Here is a 20,568-nt window from a genome sequence, read left to right as displayed (position 1 = left end):
GCTGCCTTTGCTTAAATGCTTAAGTATCTTAGTATTATTTAATTATTAATACTTAGTATATCTTAAGGATTAGGTATCTCACATTGTATAAAACATTTTCCCTATGATCTTTCATTTTAAACTCAACAGCAATCATCTAAGATAGATGATTGCAAATGAGGTTCAGAGAGGTTCAGTAATATGTCCAAGGTCACTGAGCACTAGCAGGTAAAGCTTTGATTCAGACCTCTGTGTTTCTGACTGCCAAGCCCATTCTCATTGGGCCTTTGCCGATGTCTCCAACAGACATGTCTCAACTTTTGAAGTCCAGTGCATTTCTCCTATTATAAATTTCCCTTTTTTTTATAACCAGCCCAAACTGCCAGACTACAAACAACTTGATAATATGAACCATTCATCTTGCCTATTGCTTTAATAACTTTTTATGAAATCGAGTAATAGACAGGAGATTAGAACAGTGTGAGTAGAAGTGGCCAGCACATCAGATAGGGAGGATGGTGTCTGGAAGGCAGTGAAGAGGGTGAGATTTTAAGGGAGGAGCCTGGCTCTTACATGGGTTTTGACAACAGTGGCCTGTTAAAGGGGTGAGCACTAAGGCAGGCTACGACAGGATGTTAGGTTTTCGGCAAATATTTGCAATGCAACTCACATGATTTCTTCCTTTGTGTCCTTTAGCTTTTTATCCTAATTTTTTTTTTTTTTTTTAATTAGGAGGTTCCTTAATTTTGGATGTAAATGTTTAAATAAGCCCAATGCATTCAATCCAACTGGTCCATTTCCTTGTACTCAAAATTGCGCTTCACTTTTAAGACCTGTAAACCAGATTAGAGAAGAAAGCTTTTTTTTTTTTTTTTTTTTTTAAAGACCACCAGTATCTCTGAGAGCTGCCACAACTCTTGAATGATTACTAAGAAAAGGTCTGGCAACTGGGCTGTGGTGCTGTTTAAGCAGAAGTCAAAAATGCCATTATTCATCAGACTGATCAAGAAAAAGTGAGAGAGGCTCAAAACAGATCTTTATAACCAACCTGCCTTCCCACGCTCACCCTTCCAGAAAAACAACTGCAGGCTAAGAGACCACCTGTAGGAAAACATTTCTGGTGAATCTTGGTCATGAAGTTGACCCTTTTATTGAATTATAGATGCAGATTGTTAAAACACCCTAATTTAAGTTTCCTAAATAAACTACAGGACATCCAGTTAAACTTGGCTTTCAGATAGACGACAAATAATATTTTCGTATAAGTATGTCCCATGCAATATTTAGGATATACATCTACTAAAACACTATTTTTTATCTGAAACTCAGATTTAAATGAGCATCTTGTATTTTTATTTGCTGAATTTGTCAACCCTACTCTAACCAGATTTATTCTTAATAAATATGAAACTGTCACAGAACAGAAACTTTTATATACATATAGGAGGATATTACAAGTAATTAAATTCTAATTATATTGGGAAAACAAGCCAAAATGAATAGGAAGATAAGCTTGAATGTGCCATGACTTTCAAAGTAATTTCGGTAACAGAAATTCCTTTTCTCTTTACAAGAGAAATTGAAGCTAAATGGAAATTGGTTTCAAGCTTTAGATGGGTACTTCCCAAGGCTTTTAGCTGTAGACTAAATGAAATTCATTTGTTATTGCAATTCTACCTTGCTATTAACAGAGGCATTAGGAAAGCAGTGCCAGCTCAGGGGGAATGTAAACAGATTGAACAGACATGTTTACAATATCGACAACAGCTGAATGTCACCGTCAGGAGATCGTCATTTGTCAGAGTGTGATGCTAATATATGCTCAGCTGCCAGCAAACCACAACTTGTCAGGCACTGGTCAGAAATTAAGTTGCCTGTGCCTTACATGTTTAAGATCAGTACCTTGTATTTAAAAGGGAAGGTTTTTTTTTTTTTCACTTTTATTATCCCAGAGAATTTGCACATAGCTAGTGATTGTGTGGAAGCACTTTTAAAGCTTTCTTAAAATATCCAGTGGTTGAACCAGATTTGAACTGATTCTCTTAAGAGAAATCAAGTACGTTTTTAATGGCCATGGAGAAATTAACCATCCTCAGTTTTCTGTTGTTTAAAATCATAATGCAAAACGGGAATATCTTTAAATAGCAGTTAATTTTCTACTGACTCTGTTTAAGTCTTTCTTTTAAGTAGTTATACATTTAATAATTATACAACTACTTATAACCCATTAAGTTAAAATTAAATTATTAAGTTAAATATCTTTATTATTTGCTATTTATAGTTTTGGTTGCTAGCCTAGCACCTTTATTTCTAAATCAAAGTCCATCATATCATTGATTGCATGTTCATCTGCCCAGAGTTTCACTCTGTTTTCTCAGAAAATACTTACAGCAACTTTATATGGTTAGACTTATTTTACACCTGAGGGGAAGTAGGACGCCTGAAGATACACACCTGCTAGCTGCTTTCATTAGCATTCAGATTCAATTTATGCTCCAAGTCTATACGTGTTTCATTCCACCACCCAATGACTGGAATACATTTAATTAATTACTGGCACTATTTCTGTAAAACTTAAATATGCTTCATCTGTAATCCAAGGTATTCAGTAGTCATTCAACTTTTAAAAATATAGTCTTTTAATGTCCTTATTAAGGAAGGAACTCTAAAAATTCGACCATCGTTCTCCCTTATCTTGTCCAAGAATCAAACAACTTCTCTTTCCCTTTCTGCCCTCTTTCCTTCCCCTCTCTTTCCTTTTTCCCTCTGTAAACATATACTGAGTACTCAGTCTGTGATAGACATGAGATACAAAGATGAAATGGGAGACTGCAAAGAAAATATCACAGCACGATACAGTATTAAGGTTATAAATAAATTAGTGTGGGAACCCGGAACAAGGAGCGGTTGGAGATTTCTGGTAGGTTTTGCAGGAGAGTCTTTATTGGAGCTGGATGTTGAAAATGTGTAAGAGTTTTCTGGTGGAGGAGGGAAGCCACGTGAAGAGTATGTGCAAAGATACAGAAGAGTGAAAGAACATGGCAAGTTTAGGCAAAACTTAGAAGTTCCATGTAGCTATGGTGCCAGTGAAAAGCGCATGAAGTAAGCCAACCATGAAGGTCTTTGTAGGAGAGTCTGATGTTATCCCTTGGACTATACAGAGTCAATGGGTGTTTCCAGCGTTTAATGAAATGATAACATTAAGGGCTGGAGGCATTGGGAAGGCTGGTTAGTGGTTATACCCTAGTCTTTGGAAGCCATGCACAGGGTCTGGACTAAGACTTTGGGGACTGAGTGGAAGGCAGCTGAATTCAGCAGACTTTGCTGAGATAGAATTTTTGCACATGATAGTAATGTTTGTATTACTTGACATGAGGAAACGGGGTATTATTCAATATTTATGCGTTTTTCATCTAATAGAAACATATCCCTTCAATATATGCGTTTTATTTTGACATGTTAACTAGAATTCTTTTAGAGCTATAGCTTTAAAATTTAGTTGTTAAACTCACAAAAATTACAAGCAGAGGAAACTGAAGATGATGTAGGCGTTTCTGCAGCTGGAGGTTCAGCTTGCACATCTCGGTTTTGTATGCACACAAAGCCCAGGACAGAGCTCCATTAACCTTTCTGTTTCTTAAGTGATGTTGGTTTGACTGTCTCTAATTATACCCCGGAAAAGCACATAAGCAGATGTCTCTGAAAGGAAATGTCATGATATTCATGCCCTTAGTGGTGGGTCTTTATGACAGGATCTTGAGTGTTCTTTGGACTTTTTGCTTACTTTAAGGTTTGAAGTATGAATGGCTCAAGGTTTTGTATTTCTGACTTTGGTATAATTTAGGTATACTCTGTCCTGGTAAGCATTTTAAGCTTTGTTATATATTGTTTCTTATTATATACATTTGAGATAGCTTTGGTTAAATATAAACCATATAAATCTATACCCACTGATTTGATGAATATACCTAGTCTGTGCAGAGTTCAGTGACAGATATTTCTCTGGCAGCACGTGCTCTGAAAGGGTGATTCTGCTGTGGGTGCTGGTTACAGGTTCAGCAAATGCTACCTTGAGTTTAATTCAGCAATTGTGTGGAGTTTTTGCTTTCACATCTGGGTCCAGCATCTATTGACTTCCTTTGGCCTAGGTAAAACTGTAGCTATTCATTCAAAATCATATCGGTGTCTAGATGACTCAGGAAACAGAGTTAAGTCAATAGACAAGCAAATGACACATGTAAAAGATGAGAGAATTAAGTCGTTTAAGCTATAATGAGGAAAGTAGCTTTCAGAAAACCTGTATGGAAAAATGATGTTGAATATATATCTGATGAATTTGATGACTAAATAATAGCTTATGAATTAAAGGCTTTTTTCATGAAATTTCATAAATTAAAAAACCCTACTTTTTCAGAATTGTGATCCATATATTTCCCCCTTTATTCATAGAAGGGATTTTTTTTTTTTTTTTTTTTTTTTGGCCTCGCTGCGTGGCACGTGGGATCTTAGTTCCCTGACCAGGGATCGAACCCGTGCCCCCTGCAGTGGAAGCGTGGAGTCTTAACCACTGGACCAACAGGGAAGTCCCCATTTCCCCCTTTATTCAGATAAAGGGTTATTACAGGCTCCAATTATATGCTTAGATTAAAATGAATCTTCTCAGCTCACATGACAGAAACACTCATTTAAATTTTATTTAAAATGTATAAACACTGTAGTTGTATCACTTAGTATTCCTCTTAAGCACTACATTTGAATTATTCAGAAATAAGTGATTATCCCTGAACTTTCTTTAGATTACCATTATTTTAGTTTTAAAACTCTAAAATTTGGAAACTACAAGTTTCCACAATATGGTTACAACTATGAAGACATTTTAGAAACATCTTTAAGAAAGTTGGAATTTTATTAGATGATACGTGCCAATGTAAGAATTGTTGCTAGTTAAGTAAAAATATGAATGTTTTCAGTGACTCTTCTAGGAAACAAGCACTTAAAATATTATAAATTTTCAGGTTCTGTGCAGGGTTTACACAGCTGAGTTGAAGACACGGACTGATAACTTTTAACAAGACTTGGAGAAGTTTGCCTTTTGTGATTAAAATATTTTAATTCTAAAAGTTCTCTTTTGTGTTATTAAAGTACTTTAAAAGAACTGGAAGGAACAATAGATAGCCTTGTTCTACCAAGAGCATTTAATAAAGGGACATGAGGAATCATTTGAACTGAGATCTGAGGGGGAGGGCAGAATTTGGGTGGCTGGTGAATGGACAGAGGTGGGAGAAGGGCCTTTGCAGGGGAAGCAAGGGACTTTGAGGAATTGAAAGGCTAGTGGAGGGAGCAGTTGTGATAAGACTCAGAAGCTCCTGGAGTGCTTGGCAAAGGGCATGTGTAGGTCATTGGATAGATGTGTGTCAGGCTTGCAAGGCTGAGACTTGGCTGTGTGACCTAGGGCCAAATTATGGAGCTGTCTTGAATATATCTTGTGCACATACTCTGCAGTGTGAAGTTTTGGGAGCTGCAGAGTGATGTGATATGCTCTTTTGCTACATAACCCAGGAAGCAGTGTCTGTTCTTGCTTTCTTCTGGGCCTTTTTCTCATTTACCTGGGAGAAGATAGCTACCTGGTCTTGCCACTCTGGGCTAAGGGGGCTTCACATTTAGAGAACCCTTCTTAATGATGGAAGAGAGAATGGAAGACGTATTTTTTTCTAACAATGTGCCTTTACTGATGAAGGAATAAAGGTTTTCAGGTGGGGCAGTCTAGCTAATGCTTTAGAGTTTTTTCCCCAGATGTACATTGTAAACAAAATTTTATTAATCTGGATGTGTTTAATTCAGGTTTAATAGCAAAATTATAGTTAGTAAGCTAAAGTAGGCACCAGGAAACTGGGTGTGGGGCTGGGATGCCCTTAGGGAGACCAGCCAGCCAAGGGCTCTTGTGGAATGGTTAGAACAGTAGTTCTTTGGAATGCTGCCACAATTTCCCAGACTCAGGGGAAAAAAAGTTCCATAAACAATTGACTAGTAGCAGAGGATTGTTGTAGAACTGCTTAACTTGTTTGAGAACAAACTTTTTAAGCATGTTAGAAGCACTTACCTACAGATAATGGATATGCTTCTTTCAAATCATCATTAATCTGTTTATAAAAGCAGGTCTTTAAGGATCTCTACTTTTCAATATTCTTATAGCTAAAATATTTGTTGTAACAAACATGCATTTCTTTAAAATTGATCTGTAATTCATGCTATTTAATTCAAATTGTTCCTTCTACCAATTAGACTGAATTACTGATGTTTGGGCAACTTTGGTGACAATTTAGTGATTTTATCATTATTCACATATGGTTTTCTTTCCCTGAACATTAAAGCATGACTGTAGATCGGCTTGTGTTCTTCTACTTAATTGTTTTAAAAAAGAAAATACATATTTTTGGTTCAGGAAGAAAGTGCTTTTGCTTGAATAGATTTATCAAGAAGAAAAAAAAAAGAATAAACCTCTTCACTTATAATAAATATTTATATTCGTGGATTTATAAAATTTAATGGAAACATATCCCTTTAATACTCTTTTAACAAATAGGTTTGAGGTTTTTCTGGAGAATGTACAAAGGTAAGTTAAAATGTATATCTTGTCTGAAAATAAAGGTAAAACAAAAGAAAGTGATTTAGAAGATACTTTCACAAATATAGTTATAGAATGATTCAAAAGTTATTGCAGATATTGAAGTATGAATTCCCTTTCTACCTAATAAAATCCTTTAAAATTTCCAATTTCCTAACCTGTTGTCTTGTAAATGATGTTGTCCTAAAGACACTGGTGGTAATGAACTCACGCTCCTCTTGTGTTTGTGAGGTATCTGGCCACGTTTGCATCTGAGAGGCATGAGTTGGATCAGAATTGAGTCTGGTGTTCTTTGACTGTGTTGCTTAGGATACTTCCTCTGTACTTTCCTGCCGAGGTTCTGGTGATGGGGACTCCTGTCTTGCATTCTGAGGAATAGGCCAGTAATACATAGAGACAACCTCTTCCGGGACCAGAAACACCCTGTAAATCTTTTGCAATGGGGCCGAGCATGCAGACTTTAGCTGACCTGGCTTACAAAGCAACAGAAGCTATATACATGGTGACCTGTCTAGCGTGTCCAGTTGCTTTATTGCCTCACCCTTAATGTGTTACCTATCACGATATACATCACTGACCCCGAGAACCCGTAGCCCCTGGCTAAGTCCCTCCGATTTTGGCATAATACATTTCTCTGTCTCAGAGTTTGAACAGCGTGTGAAGCAAATGCTTATTAACCTGAACTTCACCAACATCTTTGATAGAGAAACTAGCTCAGCAAATTACCAGTGTAAATAAAATCGAAAAGGGAAGTAAATTAAGATACATTATTACAAAGATTCTTCTATGTATTTATTCAAAGGTAAGCATGAACAAAGGACCACAGCGTACCGATACTTTCTTACTTTAGCTCACCTTCCTGCATGGGCTCAGGAATGACAAGACTTTGTTTCTTCAAAAACTGGTTTATAGTTCTAGCTTTTTCTAAATTAGACTGTACTCATCTCATTTATAATTCTTAAAAGAAAGGAAATTTAATGCTGCCTTTTCTTGGAAAATTTTGTAAAGACACACAGAACATGGTGAATAATTGGCCTTCAGAAAGTACCAAGCCTGTGTCTGCTATGACATCGTTTTGAGACTTGGCTAAAACAGAGGCTTTGTGTGGGTGTGTGTTCTAAGCACAAGTGCTCTTGGACTGTTAGTAGTTTAGTCCCGGTGGATTCTTAATAGAATGTCAGCCGTTCCATTATCTTGTACAAATATTTGGCACTGGAATTCTCTTATTTACTAACTTTAAGTAATATAATATTTTTAAACCTCCAATCACTGGGAAAGGAAAAATAAACAACTGACATAGAGATACTTAGCACTGAAAGCTTGCAGAGTTTAGCATTTGACAGGGTAGAGACTGGAGTTTATCATTTATCATTTAGTGAATGCAGGCCTTTCATCAAACTCTTTGTTTATTAAAAGAGTTGGTTATGTAGCATGTAGGTAGGAGTCAAAAGGCACCATGTTTTTAAAATATTCAAATGTCCAGTAAAGTATGTTATATTTTGAAATAGTTTTTATTTGTGGAGAAGTGAGGCTCAGGTTGTATTAATGTTCCAAGATAAGCAAATCTGACTTTTGTGGTTTTAAATTATGTTGAATGTTACTTATGAAAAAACAATCTGAGTTTTTAGTTATGAATTAAGAGACTAGCAGATTAAAATAACTTTTACAGTGTTTATACTTTTTACTTCTCACCCAGTGAAATATATTCTCTCTGAGGAGGTACTGTGATATGTGGTTTATTATCTGCTTTGCTCGCACAGAGAAACTTATATATATAAGTGTTTCATGGAAGACATTACAATTTTGTTTTAATGTAAAAATTCTTTTCCAGTTGGCATTTATACAGGAAAACAGTTTGGAGAATAACTGTTTTGTCTATTTATCGTAGGTTGGATATAGGATTTTTTGTTTCCTTTAGATGGTATATATGTCAGAGTCCTCTATCCGTAAAGCTGGATATGATGAGGATAAGTTTTATATCAATAGAACATAGTTCCTATTAAAAAGCTCTTCGTAATTGAAAGTATCTTTTCCTATGTTTCTCAACTGCTTATAAAGTTTAATATTCTCAATAAATTGATTGGCTTTGTTAGGGCAGATTGCTTTCTTCTTTTCATTAGATTGATAGAAGCTAGAAAGGAAAAATTTAAAATAAACCTATTTTCCCCAAAGTGAAAATTATTTGAAATATTTTGTACAAAACAAATATTACTTTCTTTGAAATTTTATTAAATCAATTATTAACAGTACATAAGTAATAATTTCACTTATTAGTGTTTTTATGAAAGTTCAATTTAATGAACTGTTAAGCACTCATTGGCTATATGACATTATATTTCATTATAAAAATTGTAAAATATGAATAAAAACAAAAGTTAATTTTGCTATTAACTTTAAAAGAAGCTGATCTGACTGACTTAATGTAAGCTCAAAACATAAAAAGAGATGGAATTATTGAGATAAAGTGTCAAGGAATTTGATATAGTAGTTAAAGCAGCATTTGTGCCTTTAATTAGGCATTATTTGGAGGAGGGAAAAAGGAATTTTTTTTGCCATCCTTAAAATTTTGATATTACTGGTAGTCTTTTTTTTTTTTTTCCTACTGGAAAAGGTCAAAGATGGGATTGTAGGTGTTTTAATTCAAAGACAAGAAAGGTTTTGTAAATACCCATGTGAACATGTACTTGTGTGCATTTGTGTTCAGTAGTGGGGGGGGTCTATAGATGATGGATTGTGAGGTATTGCTAACACCACTGCCAACATCCGTGATATAATATGTACTATGTGCCAGCCACTATTGTATGTGCTTTACATGTATTGGCTCATTAAATTCTCCCAACTATACTATAAGGTTGCCACGATTGTTATCTCCACTTTATAGATGAGGACGCGGAGACACAGAAAGGTTAAGTGATTTGCCCAACTACGAAGTGGTAGAGCTGGGATCTGAATCCAGGATGCTTGGCTCCAGGAACTGTGCTCTGAAAAACTTAGTGTTCTGTTGCCTCTCAATGTACCTAGCTCCATTTTCTCTTTTCAAAAATACAGCTAATGATATTTTTGTAATATGTTTTGAGGAATAACTTATACAATGTATATATATCTTTGACATAATAAACGCACATACATACATTTACACATACACATATATACCTATAAGAATACTTGATTTTTTACATACTTTTTATATACTTTTAATTTTGTATACTCACAATACTTGATTATATATACAAACGTGTGTTTCTTGAGCAAATAAACTAAATCCAAGCCTCCCTTCTTGAACGAAATTGCCCATAACATAGAGTTCTAAACTTCAAAATTTTGTGACTGAAGTGAATTCTCCAAGTTGGAAAATAATCCAGCTCACATTGATTTGAGCAGACTGCATGTGTGGTTTTATGAGCAATATTGCAGGAGACATTCAAATTTCCAAATAGGGTCTAGTGAAAGAGACCTCGCGGGGGGCGGGGGGGGGCGGGTCTGTAAATCACATTTAAGTATAAACTTTTTGTATTTTGTTATGGCATCCCTATTTTCAGCTAGTGAAGGTACATTTAGCAAAAGGATGACAGCACCTGAGTATAAGTTTCCAATTGCCACCCCCCTCCTTTACTCCCAATAACCATGAAGTGTAATTGGGCTACTTATAATTTTCAGCCTTTTTGAATAACCTTTTCTGTGTAAAACATATAAAATCCTCCAGCTACCAGCGTCTTTCTCTTGATTGTCGAGTCTTTGGGGCAGGGCTGCTGTTTGTTTTAATTTTATTTTTACTTTTATCAGAGTGCGTCATACGCAAAATGTAAATTTAATTCCAAAATACTTCTTATGAAAAATAGTAGTCCTCCACCTTTATCAGTTTCCACTGCTAAGAACGAGGCAACTGCTTTCAATTTTTGTTTTCTGCAGATTCCCTTGGAATTTACTTCCATATCTCTAAATCACATATTTATCTAACTCTTCTCATTCTTTTAGTTTTAAGCCCTATCCATTGACGTCTGTGCAAGATGAGGAACTGCTATCTTTTCCTGTCCTCAGTGCCGTACCACCCCCCAGCCCCGCCCCATGCATACTTCCTGTCTCAGCTCGACACAGATATATTATCATTTTGGTTAGAACAGTGTTTACATGCTCATGACTATGTAAATGTTATTCACAGATGGGTCAGGTAAATTACCAGGTTTACTTTTTTCTTTCTGGAATAATACTTTGGGTTTGTTTTGTTTTTGTTTTTTTTTTGGAATTCATAACTCTCCTTGTTTTCTATGTTTTTCTGTCTAAATCAACTCAACTCTAAACTTCCCCTGGTGTACGTTTTCTCTTCATATATTCAAATATTTGGGTTATTCTATCGATGATTTCTTTTTTTTTTTTTTTTAAGAAATCTCTCAGCACGTTCTAGACCCACTCCAGTCTAGACTGCTGAAGCTGCTGCTGTCATGCGATATCCCCTTTACTACCATTCTGAGATTTCCTTTGCCTCCCTTTTGTTTTAGATCCCTTGTTTCCTGGAATCCAAGTCATTGTCCTACTCTGTTTAGTCTCTCATTTGAGGTAGCATATCTTCCAGTAGTTTCCTGAAAAACATACATAGGAAATACATTTTTTAAAAAGCCCGCATGCCTAAAAATGGCTTTAAATACCCTTACAGGTTAATTCCTTTTTTTTTAAATTTTAATTTTATTGGGGTCTAGTTGAGTTACAATGTTGTGTTAGTTTCAGGTGTACAGCAAAGTGATTCAGTTCTACATATACATATATTCATTCTTTTTCAGATTCTTTTCTCATACATGTTATCACAGAATATTGAGTAGAGTTCCCTGTGCTATACAGTAAGTCCTTGTTGGTTATCTATCTTATATATAAGTAGTGTGTGTATGTTTTTTTCTTTTTTTGAATTTTTGAATTTTATTTTATTTATTTTTTATACAGTAGGTTCTTATTAGTTATCTATTTTATACATATTAGTGTATATATGTGTATGTTAATCTCAAGCTCCTGATTTATCCCTTCCCCCCATGTTTCCCCTTTGGTAGCCATAAGCTTGTTTTTGATATCTGCAAGTCTGTTTTGGTTTTCTAAATAAGTTCATTTGTATCATTTTTTAAAAATTAGATTCCACGTAGGAGTGATATCATACATATGTCTTTCTCTGTCTGACTTAACTTCAGTTAGTAAGATAATCTCCAGGTCCATCCATGTTAATTCTAATGGCTATAGAATTATAGGTTGGAAATCATTTTTTTTCCTCAGAATTTTGAAGACATCCTCCTGCTGCCTCTAGCTTCCAATATTTTATTGAGAAATCCAATGCTATTTTGGTTTTGAACCTTTGCGGAAAAGGTGTTTAAATTTGAACTCCAATTCTGTTTCCCGTATTCTGCTTTATCCTCGACTATACCTAGTGTTCCCAGTCCTGAGACTCTGTTTTACTGTTTCCACAGAATAACCCCCTAACTTCTTTACTGGTAGGGGTGGGTAGTACCCAGCTACATAGTGTAGGGGAGGGGACCTGAGGGCTCTAACTTCTTCCTAAACAAGTTTTCAACAAATCGTCCTCTTTTTAGCCCTACTTTCATCCACTTCCGCAAGTATCCAGGGCTGCCAGCACCTACGCATTTGGAGGGGCTCTGTATGTGAATCAGGTTGTTCCCTACTTTCTCCACTACTGATTAAGCATTCAGCTTTTGGGGGACTGCTGAGAAATTTGCTACTCATCTGTTTGTTTTGTACCTTCCCAAATATACTTGCTGTTGTCTTCTTTTCCTTTTCCTTTATCTCTGGGTTTATGTCTTTTAAAATATCCCTTTATTGTTGTTTTGGTGAAGCTTCAACAGGGAGAAGGGATAAGGGCGTGTGTTTAATCTACTTTCTTTAGTGGGAAATCCTGGGGAGTGGGGGAGGTGTCAGGGAAGCAGCACATTTTTATAAATGAACGTTTCTTTCAGAAAAGACCTCCTGGAGATTTTATTATTTGTCTGTACACATATAACGAGATGAAATAATCTTTAATACGGGAAATGAATCCCCCTTATTTCTACTGGAGGATGCATTGACTTACAAGTCACCAAGGGTTAAATAGGAAGGTGGGACTTCATGCCTTTACCTTCCTCCTCAAATACATCCAGGGGACAAAGGGACTAGTTAAGCTATGCCATTCTTGCCGTTCTGTGGCCAACCTTTATTTAAAATAACAGACGAATTGATTTCAGTATTTTTAAAAAAGAATTTGGTTTCCCACCCTCCACGCCCTTCCTGCTCTAGTTTCCTAATAAAGATCTTTTGAAAAATACCAGCTATTTTCTCACTGGACAGGGATTTTACTAAAGATTTTACCAAATAACTTGTGGCTTTAGATGACTCTTTAGAGTGAGTGACACTAACAGTCTTTAGGAAGAAATGAACAGTTTTACTTGCTGCCATCCTCCAGTCATAGTTGCATCCATTCAAGAAATATTCACTGAGTACATGTCCTTTGCCAGGCAGTATGTTAAGTATTTAAAACATAATATCTCTTGTACTCATGGAGTTTATATTCTAATAGATACTATGATATGGTTAATAGCGGCTACCCTTTAGGTAATGCTTCCCGTGGGACAGCACTCTACCTGGTTGTATCCTTAGTGCAACACTGCAAGGTAATTTTAACATTCTCATGTGACAGATGAGGAAATTGAGGCTTAGTGGTTTGCCCAAGGTCATCCAACTGGTATGTAAAGGAGCCAGAATCTGAAGCCAGGTCTATTTTATTTCAAAGCTCATGTTCTTCCATTTGTATAGTTGAAAAAAGTCAACAAAGAAATTTCACCTACAGTGTTTTATCTAATCTTCTGTTATCTAAATCAGTGAGGACACTCGTTTTTGAACTGAAAGGTAATTATTCTCAGCTTGAGAGATTCGGTGAAAAAAAAAATCACTAATTAATTGCATCATTTTGAGGGTATATCTTATTATCAGCTTGCCTTACTTGATGCAGTTTTTTCATGAACATATGTTTAGGGATAAAACTTATAGAACACAAATTTTAGTTTAATTACAGTAGAAGAACTTAGCTATTTTAAGAAAGTCTGTATCAAATAATTTTTAAAGCAAATAAAATAGTTTGTTAATGCAAATAATTGCATTCTAAGTCCCTTGTATAAACACACTTTCTCAGGCTTTATTTATTTAAAATGTTCAGTTGATAGTAGCTCAGGAAAGATGAGGAGAGTCTGCATATTGTTCCTTTTCTTTAACTATGTAAATTGTCTTATATGTTTAAAGGCACACTGAACTATCATACTATAATCCTCCAGAAAGACACGTAGTAAAACAGAGAGGCAATATAGAACAGAAATGTGTAAGCAAAGTCAAGGGGAGTCAAATGTTAACAAGAAACTCAGAGCTCAAATTAGTCAGAGAAATTCAAGGAAACCTGAAATTGGTTTTTTCAGTTGGTAAGCTGATCATTATTTCCACTGACATTTATTAAATACCTGCTGTGTGACAGGTCCTGCTTCGGCACTGGGAATAAAATAATGTTTACGAACAAGATCCCTGCCAGTCAGAACCAATGGTCTGGCAGGTTAGTGAGCGCAGTGAATTGTGCGTGAGGCAGCCAACTGGTTTAAAAGCTGAAGCCTCTGAAGCTTGATATACAGGAGACAGAGATACCCTGACATACAAGGGGAAGGAGAAGGGTAAAATGGTAAAGAACAAGAGATGAGATACTGGAAAACGATGAAGAAGAAACTGCGGCACATGGCAGCGAATGAAGGTCAAATCCAGGAGGAAAGGACAAGTCCATATTGGATTGTATTTCACAAACTAGTTCAGAATTGCATTTGTATAATGCTTTACAAATTCAAAATTTAAAATTTTCCAAAACAATTTCCCATGTGTCAAATCAGCCTTGATGATAACAGTGAAGAAGACTTTATTTTTATCTTCATCACACAGATGAGCAAACTGAAGTCAGGGTAGTTTAATGATTTTCCAGAGATCACAGAGTGTGTTTCAGAGCTGGCTTTGAACTTCAGTCTGCTGACTCCAAATTCAGAGCTCTTTTCACTGTTCTAGGACAGCACTCATGGAGGAGAGGGGTGAGTTGCTCTGCAGACTAGATTGGTACAGACCATCTCAGCAAACCACGTGTGTTGGGCAAGTAAGGACTTGACAGACACATACTGACAGCATTAGGAGAGATGTACACATGTTTCAATAATGCTGAAGACAGCAGATGGTTTTGTAGTGAAATGTGATATGTATGTACCCTACCTACCATAACAAAGCTCAACGGGAGTTGTTGCTTAATTCTTTGCTGGCTTTGTTTTATTTAAACTGTGGATTAACACCAAGTTTTATAGATGCCTCACTCAGATCCAGCTCTTAAACTAGTGACTGAGTGATTCTCTGTGCAGTGATGAACTTGAGGATGACTAGGACTCAGAGCTCACTGAAAAAGAAAATGTAGGCGTAAATGCAGTTGATCTGTGTGTCTCGTATTAAGGATAGATTTGACAATTAAAGTTTTCCTTGGACTTAGACTGGATGTAGGAGGCTAATACAGTGACCACGAAGCAAAGACAGCTGACCAGGAAGCTGCAGAACCATCTGTAAAAAAATATTTTATTTCAATTACATTTTAGATTTAATTTGCTCCAAGAAAGTTTTCTGATGTTGATGAAACTTGTATTTTCAATATCAAGGTCAAATAGATCTGTGCCCCGAGTATAAGTGGAATAAAGACAGAGGAATTGTTTTATATGGCAGAACTTGTATCAAATAAGACCATCAAATCTGAAAGATGCATTTCCCCAGTTGAAATAGTGTCCAACTCAGATGGATCTTACCCCTTCTCTCCCATGATTGGTAATCTCAGTTTTGAGTTTGTAATGAGAAATTGTTTTAGATATACATGCTTTACGTATACATTCCTGGAGATACTTAAGTTATGGTTTTGCTAGTCCATTGTAAAGCTCACTCTAGGAAGTCAAGGTGACATCATGCCTGTAGTTATTATACTGTTGTTTGCATCCAGTAGCCTGGAGAGCCACTCAGGTATTGCATGTACTGTGTACATCGGGGCACTTACCCTGTGCTGGGGGCCTTTCTGCGGTGTAGCACAGGCATTGTAGGCCAGTCAGTAACTCCAGCAGGCAAGAAGTGAGAGAGGTGACCAAAATGGGATTTAAAAGGATTCAAAGTCAATCCAGAAATCTGCATGGTTATCCCCAAGGCAAAGTCAGGGTATGTCCTACCTTTTTCCACTAGTAGCACACATAATTCTCACCCATGTCCATGTTTCATGTTTAGAGACATCTTGCCTTTTCAGGCTGTTTTGGTTTTCATTGTAATCAGAAGTCAATTTTGAAAAGAATTTAGGTTGGAGATCTGAGAAAGCAAAAGTATCCCATAGTGTAACTTTTTTTTCTGGAGTCTCACTCTTTCCTAGGGTCTTAACAAAGATAAGAACATTTATCTAGCATATAGTTATTGAACATTTTGGACTTTTTGTAACATAAGTTGCAGATATAGTAGTGTTCATGTCTAGACATCTCTTAAGTATTCAGGTGAATTTGGAGAAAAACTGACTTGGAGTACTGTGTTCACGAAATTTCTTCTAATTATCTTAAGGCTAAAATCTTCAAAGTAAGGCGATACTTGGAAACGAGATCTGAGTAGACTGAAGCTGACCAGGAGTACTACATATGCTGAAAGTAAAAGGGCTTGTAAAATGGGATCAGCTCGGTGCTTTGTGACCACCTAGAGGGGTGGGATAGGGATATTCACTTTGCTATAAAGCAGAAACTAACACACCATTGTGAAGCAATTATACTCCAATAAAGATGTTAAAAAAAAAAAAGTAGTTCACAGAAAACTTTTCGAAAATATACTTGGAAAAATATACATTTGTTCATGTAACTACACATTTAGATTAAATAATAAAAGGATTATAAAAATGAAAAAAAAGAATATTACTTTATCTTTTGTATCAAATAATAATTTTTAAGCATGTTTTTGTCTAAGAGATTTTATAGCTATATATTCTTTATTTTTTATATGAAGGAAGCATATTAAAACTAATAACAGTAATTTATATTTTTAAATCAGAAGGGATATATCATGGAAGTAATAGAAAATCAGCTCAAATTTCTGTCTCTTTTATTCTTCCCTTCCCTTCTTTGGCAAAAATTATGAGCAAAGAAATGACATTCAAGTCTTGATGGCTCACAATCCTAAATCAGTCCATTTTTTCCCATTTGCCTGCTACCATCCTAATTCAGCAATCTTTTATTTAGTTGCACTGACCACACCCTTGCTTTCCTACAGGTCATTTTCCACAAAACAGCCAGAATTATGTTTTCATAATGTACATCACACCATGTCACTTGCTAGTGAATTTCACGTAGAATACACTTAGAATGAAATCCAAAAGCCTTTCTCTGGCCCTTGAAGATCTGGCTCTTTGGACCTCTCAGTGTTGTGTGCTTCACCCACTGTCCCCATCCCACCCGCTTCTGCATTTCCGTTACCACTGAGTTCTTAAATTAACTAGCTCACCTGCAAGGTGGCCTTGGTCTTGATCTTTCCTCTTCCTGGATTGCTTTGCCACACATCTTATCAGCTTTGCCTTCTCCTTGACGCTACTGAGTCATCTTCAAGATCACCTTCATAAGGAGGCCTTTCCGGATCACCCAGTCCGAGGCAGCTCCCAGTCTCTTTCCATTGTATCACTGTGCTTTTTGTTTAACTTTTCTTTTTTAAATTTTTTATTGAAATATAGCTGATTTACAATGTTGTGTTAGTTTCAGGTGTACAGCAAAGTGATTCAGTTATACATATATATGTATATATAGCTATCCTTTTTCAGATCCTTTTCCCTTATAGGTTATTACAAAATATTGAGTAGAGTTCCCTGTGCTATATAGTAGGTCCTTGTTGGTTATCTATTTTATATATAGTAGTGTGTATATTTTAACCCCAAACTCCTAATTTATCCCTCCCTCCCTTTCCCCTTTGGTAACCATATGTTTGTTTTCTATGTCTCTGAGTCTAGTTCTGTTTTGCAAATAAGTTCATTTGTATCATTTCCTTTTTAGAATCCACATATAAGCGTATGATATTTGTCTTTACACAAATACTTCACTTCTGACTTACTTCACTTAGTATGATAATCTCTAGGTCCACCCATGTTGCTGCAAATGTAATTATTTCATTCTTTTTTGTGGCTAATATTCCATTGTATGTATATGTCACATCTTCTTTATCCACTTATCTGTCGATGGAAGTTTAGGTTACTTCCATGTCTTGGCTATTGTGAATAGTACTGCTATGAACATTGGGGTGCATGTATCTTTTCAAATTATGGTTTCCTCTGGATATGTGCCCAGGAGTGGGATTGCAGGATCATATGGCAACTCTATTTTTAGTTTTTGAAGGAAGCTCCATACTGTTCTTCATAGTGGCTGCACCAATTTACATTCCCACCAACAGTGTAGGAGGGTTCCTTTTTCTCCACACCTCATTCTGCTTTTGTTTTCATATATGCTTATCTATTCATATATTATGTTAAAAAAATTTATTGAGCACCTACTTTGTGACAAGGAACACAGTAAATTTCTGCCCTTGATAGAGCTGCCATTCCAGTGAAGAGGAATAATCAATAATCATCACTACCCAATCCTCCCACCCTGACTGGCACCATAAATGGAGTGGAGGATTCCTGACAGCAGTGGAGTTGTTTTAATTCTGCTGGAATTAGTGAACTTTCAGAGAGCCTATTCTTTCTCACCCTTTTACTGTTTACTTTTGGAAAATGACCCCCACAACTGGAGAAGTGGGAGAGCACAAAGAACATGGCTGCAGTCGTCACTTTAGGGCTTTAACATTTATTATGCACGTTCTTGAGCAAGTCATCTTGTATACTTTTCACATTAATTTCTTCGTTTGTAAAATGAGGTGGTCTTATCCATTGAGTGAATTAATTATGAAAGCGTTGGATAAATGGAGCACTATCCAAACGACCCACTTAGGTGAGTATTGAATGTCGTCTGCCGATGTCTCAAAATTTGCTGAAATTTTCCCCATCTGCTCCCAAGGGAGGGCGCTTCTTGAATATGTGCCTCGGTTTTCTGGTCCTTTGGATAAACAACACTGAATAATATTTAGCTTGTCTCTGATGACCATATTTTACTTTGATTCTATCCTAACAGCGTTCATTTTCTGTTCTTCTGCAGTATTTTGGAAGTTTACTTGTCATTTTCTGTGTAGAACTGGCTTGTGGTGTTTGGACATATGAGCAGGAAATTATGGTGAGTTCAAAATGGGCTATAACCACAGTCTGAAACAATATTCGTTCAGCCTTTTAAATCAGAGACTCTGGAGTTGTTAGGCACATGATTATTAATTTGAATGTTCATGCTATCTGGTAACAATGAATATTCCCAATACTTCTGAAATGTAGCATTTTCTTTTCTGTGTCTAAAGCATAGTTCCAAAGCATAATTTGTAATTTTTCGTTTCCTCTATTCCTATATATATCTTTAATTCCACAGATTGCTTAAACATGGATATAATAGACTAAAAATAATATACGTTCTAAAATAATTTTACTATCTTCTGATTGTATAATAGGAAATATTCACATTTGCAACAGGACTTGAGAAAAGTTGAAAATCTACATGAAAACCTTATAAAATGCTGACTGCAGCTGTACACTGATGGCTAGGAAACATGTACCTTCTGTTTGCAGCAAGCCGAACCATCTTCCAAATTAAGAAGTGTGTGTTAGAATGAATGAGAATAAGAGTTTCTTAACCTTAAGATTTTACCAGTCATGTTCGGTTTACCACTCACACTTCACCTCTGCTCTATTGGGCATTATTACTTATTTAATGTTTGCTCACTTCATTGGTGAAAATTGGTGCATTGATTATCAATGAGGTCGAGCACCTTTGCATGTCTGTGAAGTCTGGCTGTTTTCGTGGTGGCAGGTCAGATTGATAGTTATCTATCAATAGATGATGATGATGATGATGATGATGATGATGATGATTAGTTATCTATTTTATACATATTAGTGTATATATGTCAGTCAAAATCTCCCAATTCATCACATCACCACCACCCACGAAGCAGATTCTTTTACATTTGTTTCTGAGAGGCATTTTGGCAGTTGTGTAAGAAAATTGAAGACATCTCTGGTACTGATGCAGTTATTAAAGATTCTATGGTGAATCTGCTACTGTACTGTGACACTGTTTTGAATACTAAGTGGTAATTACAGACTAGTGGGTACTCTACATATTTCAGTTTACATGTAAACGATGCTTTGGCACTGCTACACAGCTGGACCCCTCTGAAAACACTCATGCTTTCAATGTGTGACAGCTCTCAGTAAGAAGAGAGAATTTATGGTTATTTTTTTCTCTATTAAAAATTGAAAAGTCAGGGCAGGTTCTAACTAGTTTAATATAAAGTTAAACACTATCTTTAAAACAAAATCTCCTATTACAATAGGAATGCTCTTGTTGTCTTTGAGAATCATATTTTCACACCATCCCTAGAAACTTGGTATATTAAGGGAATGAAAAAGTGATTGATTCCAGGGACTCAGTTTCGGTGTCTTATTAATTTTTTCTGATTTCAATAAACACATGGATCTCCTTAACAGTCAAGCAATGAGTAGTAAATTGTATAATTAATTCTTGATCTCCTCATCTCAGCTTTTGTGTTCTTTTTGGTAATTAAAAGGTTTTTAAAAATGAGTTTACTTTCTAGTGGATTTAAAAAATGGCTTGAACAGTGTTTATATCATACTAATGTTTGATAAATTTCCTAAATTATAACAAGTTTGAAATGAATTAATTTAAGGTATTTGAAAGGAAATATTTTGACTCTAATATAATTCTAAGGAACTTGAGGAAACAGAAAGGAATTGATACTTTTTTAGATACTTGCTTCTATTCTGTGAAGGGGAGATC

The 20,568-nt window shown here is 35.8% G+C and overlaps 1 protein-coding gene across 4 annotated transcripts in view; it reads left to right on the top strand.

Annotated features, from left to right (window-relative positions):
- The window catches only part of TSPAN12 (tetraspanin 12), a 67,604-nt gene that overhangs the window by 20,147 nt on the left and 26,889 nt on the right, over nucleotides 1-20,568 (top strand). For all 4 annotated transcript variants that reach the window (XM_082400133.1, XM_082400136.1, XM_082400134.1 and 1 more), the window contains exon 5: nucleotides 18,823-18,897. In XM_082400133.1, the coding sequence (XP_082256259.1) occupies nucleotides 18,823-18,897 (75 nt within the window). The remainder of the gene's footprint in view (nucleotides 1-18,822; nucleotides 18,898-20,568) is intronic.

Source organism: Balaenoptera borealis (assembly GCF_965194805.1).
Source record: "Balaenoptera borealis genome assembly, chromosome: 7".
Classification (NCBI taxonomy): Eukaryota; Metazoa; Chordata; class Mammalia; order Artiodactyla; family Balaenopteridae; genus Balaenoptera; species Balaenoptera borealis.
Note: the sequence above shows the minus strand (reverse complement) of the source record. Positions and strands in the feature narration are given on the sequence as shown.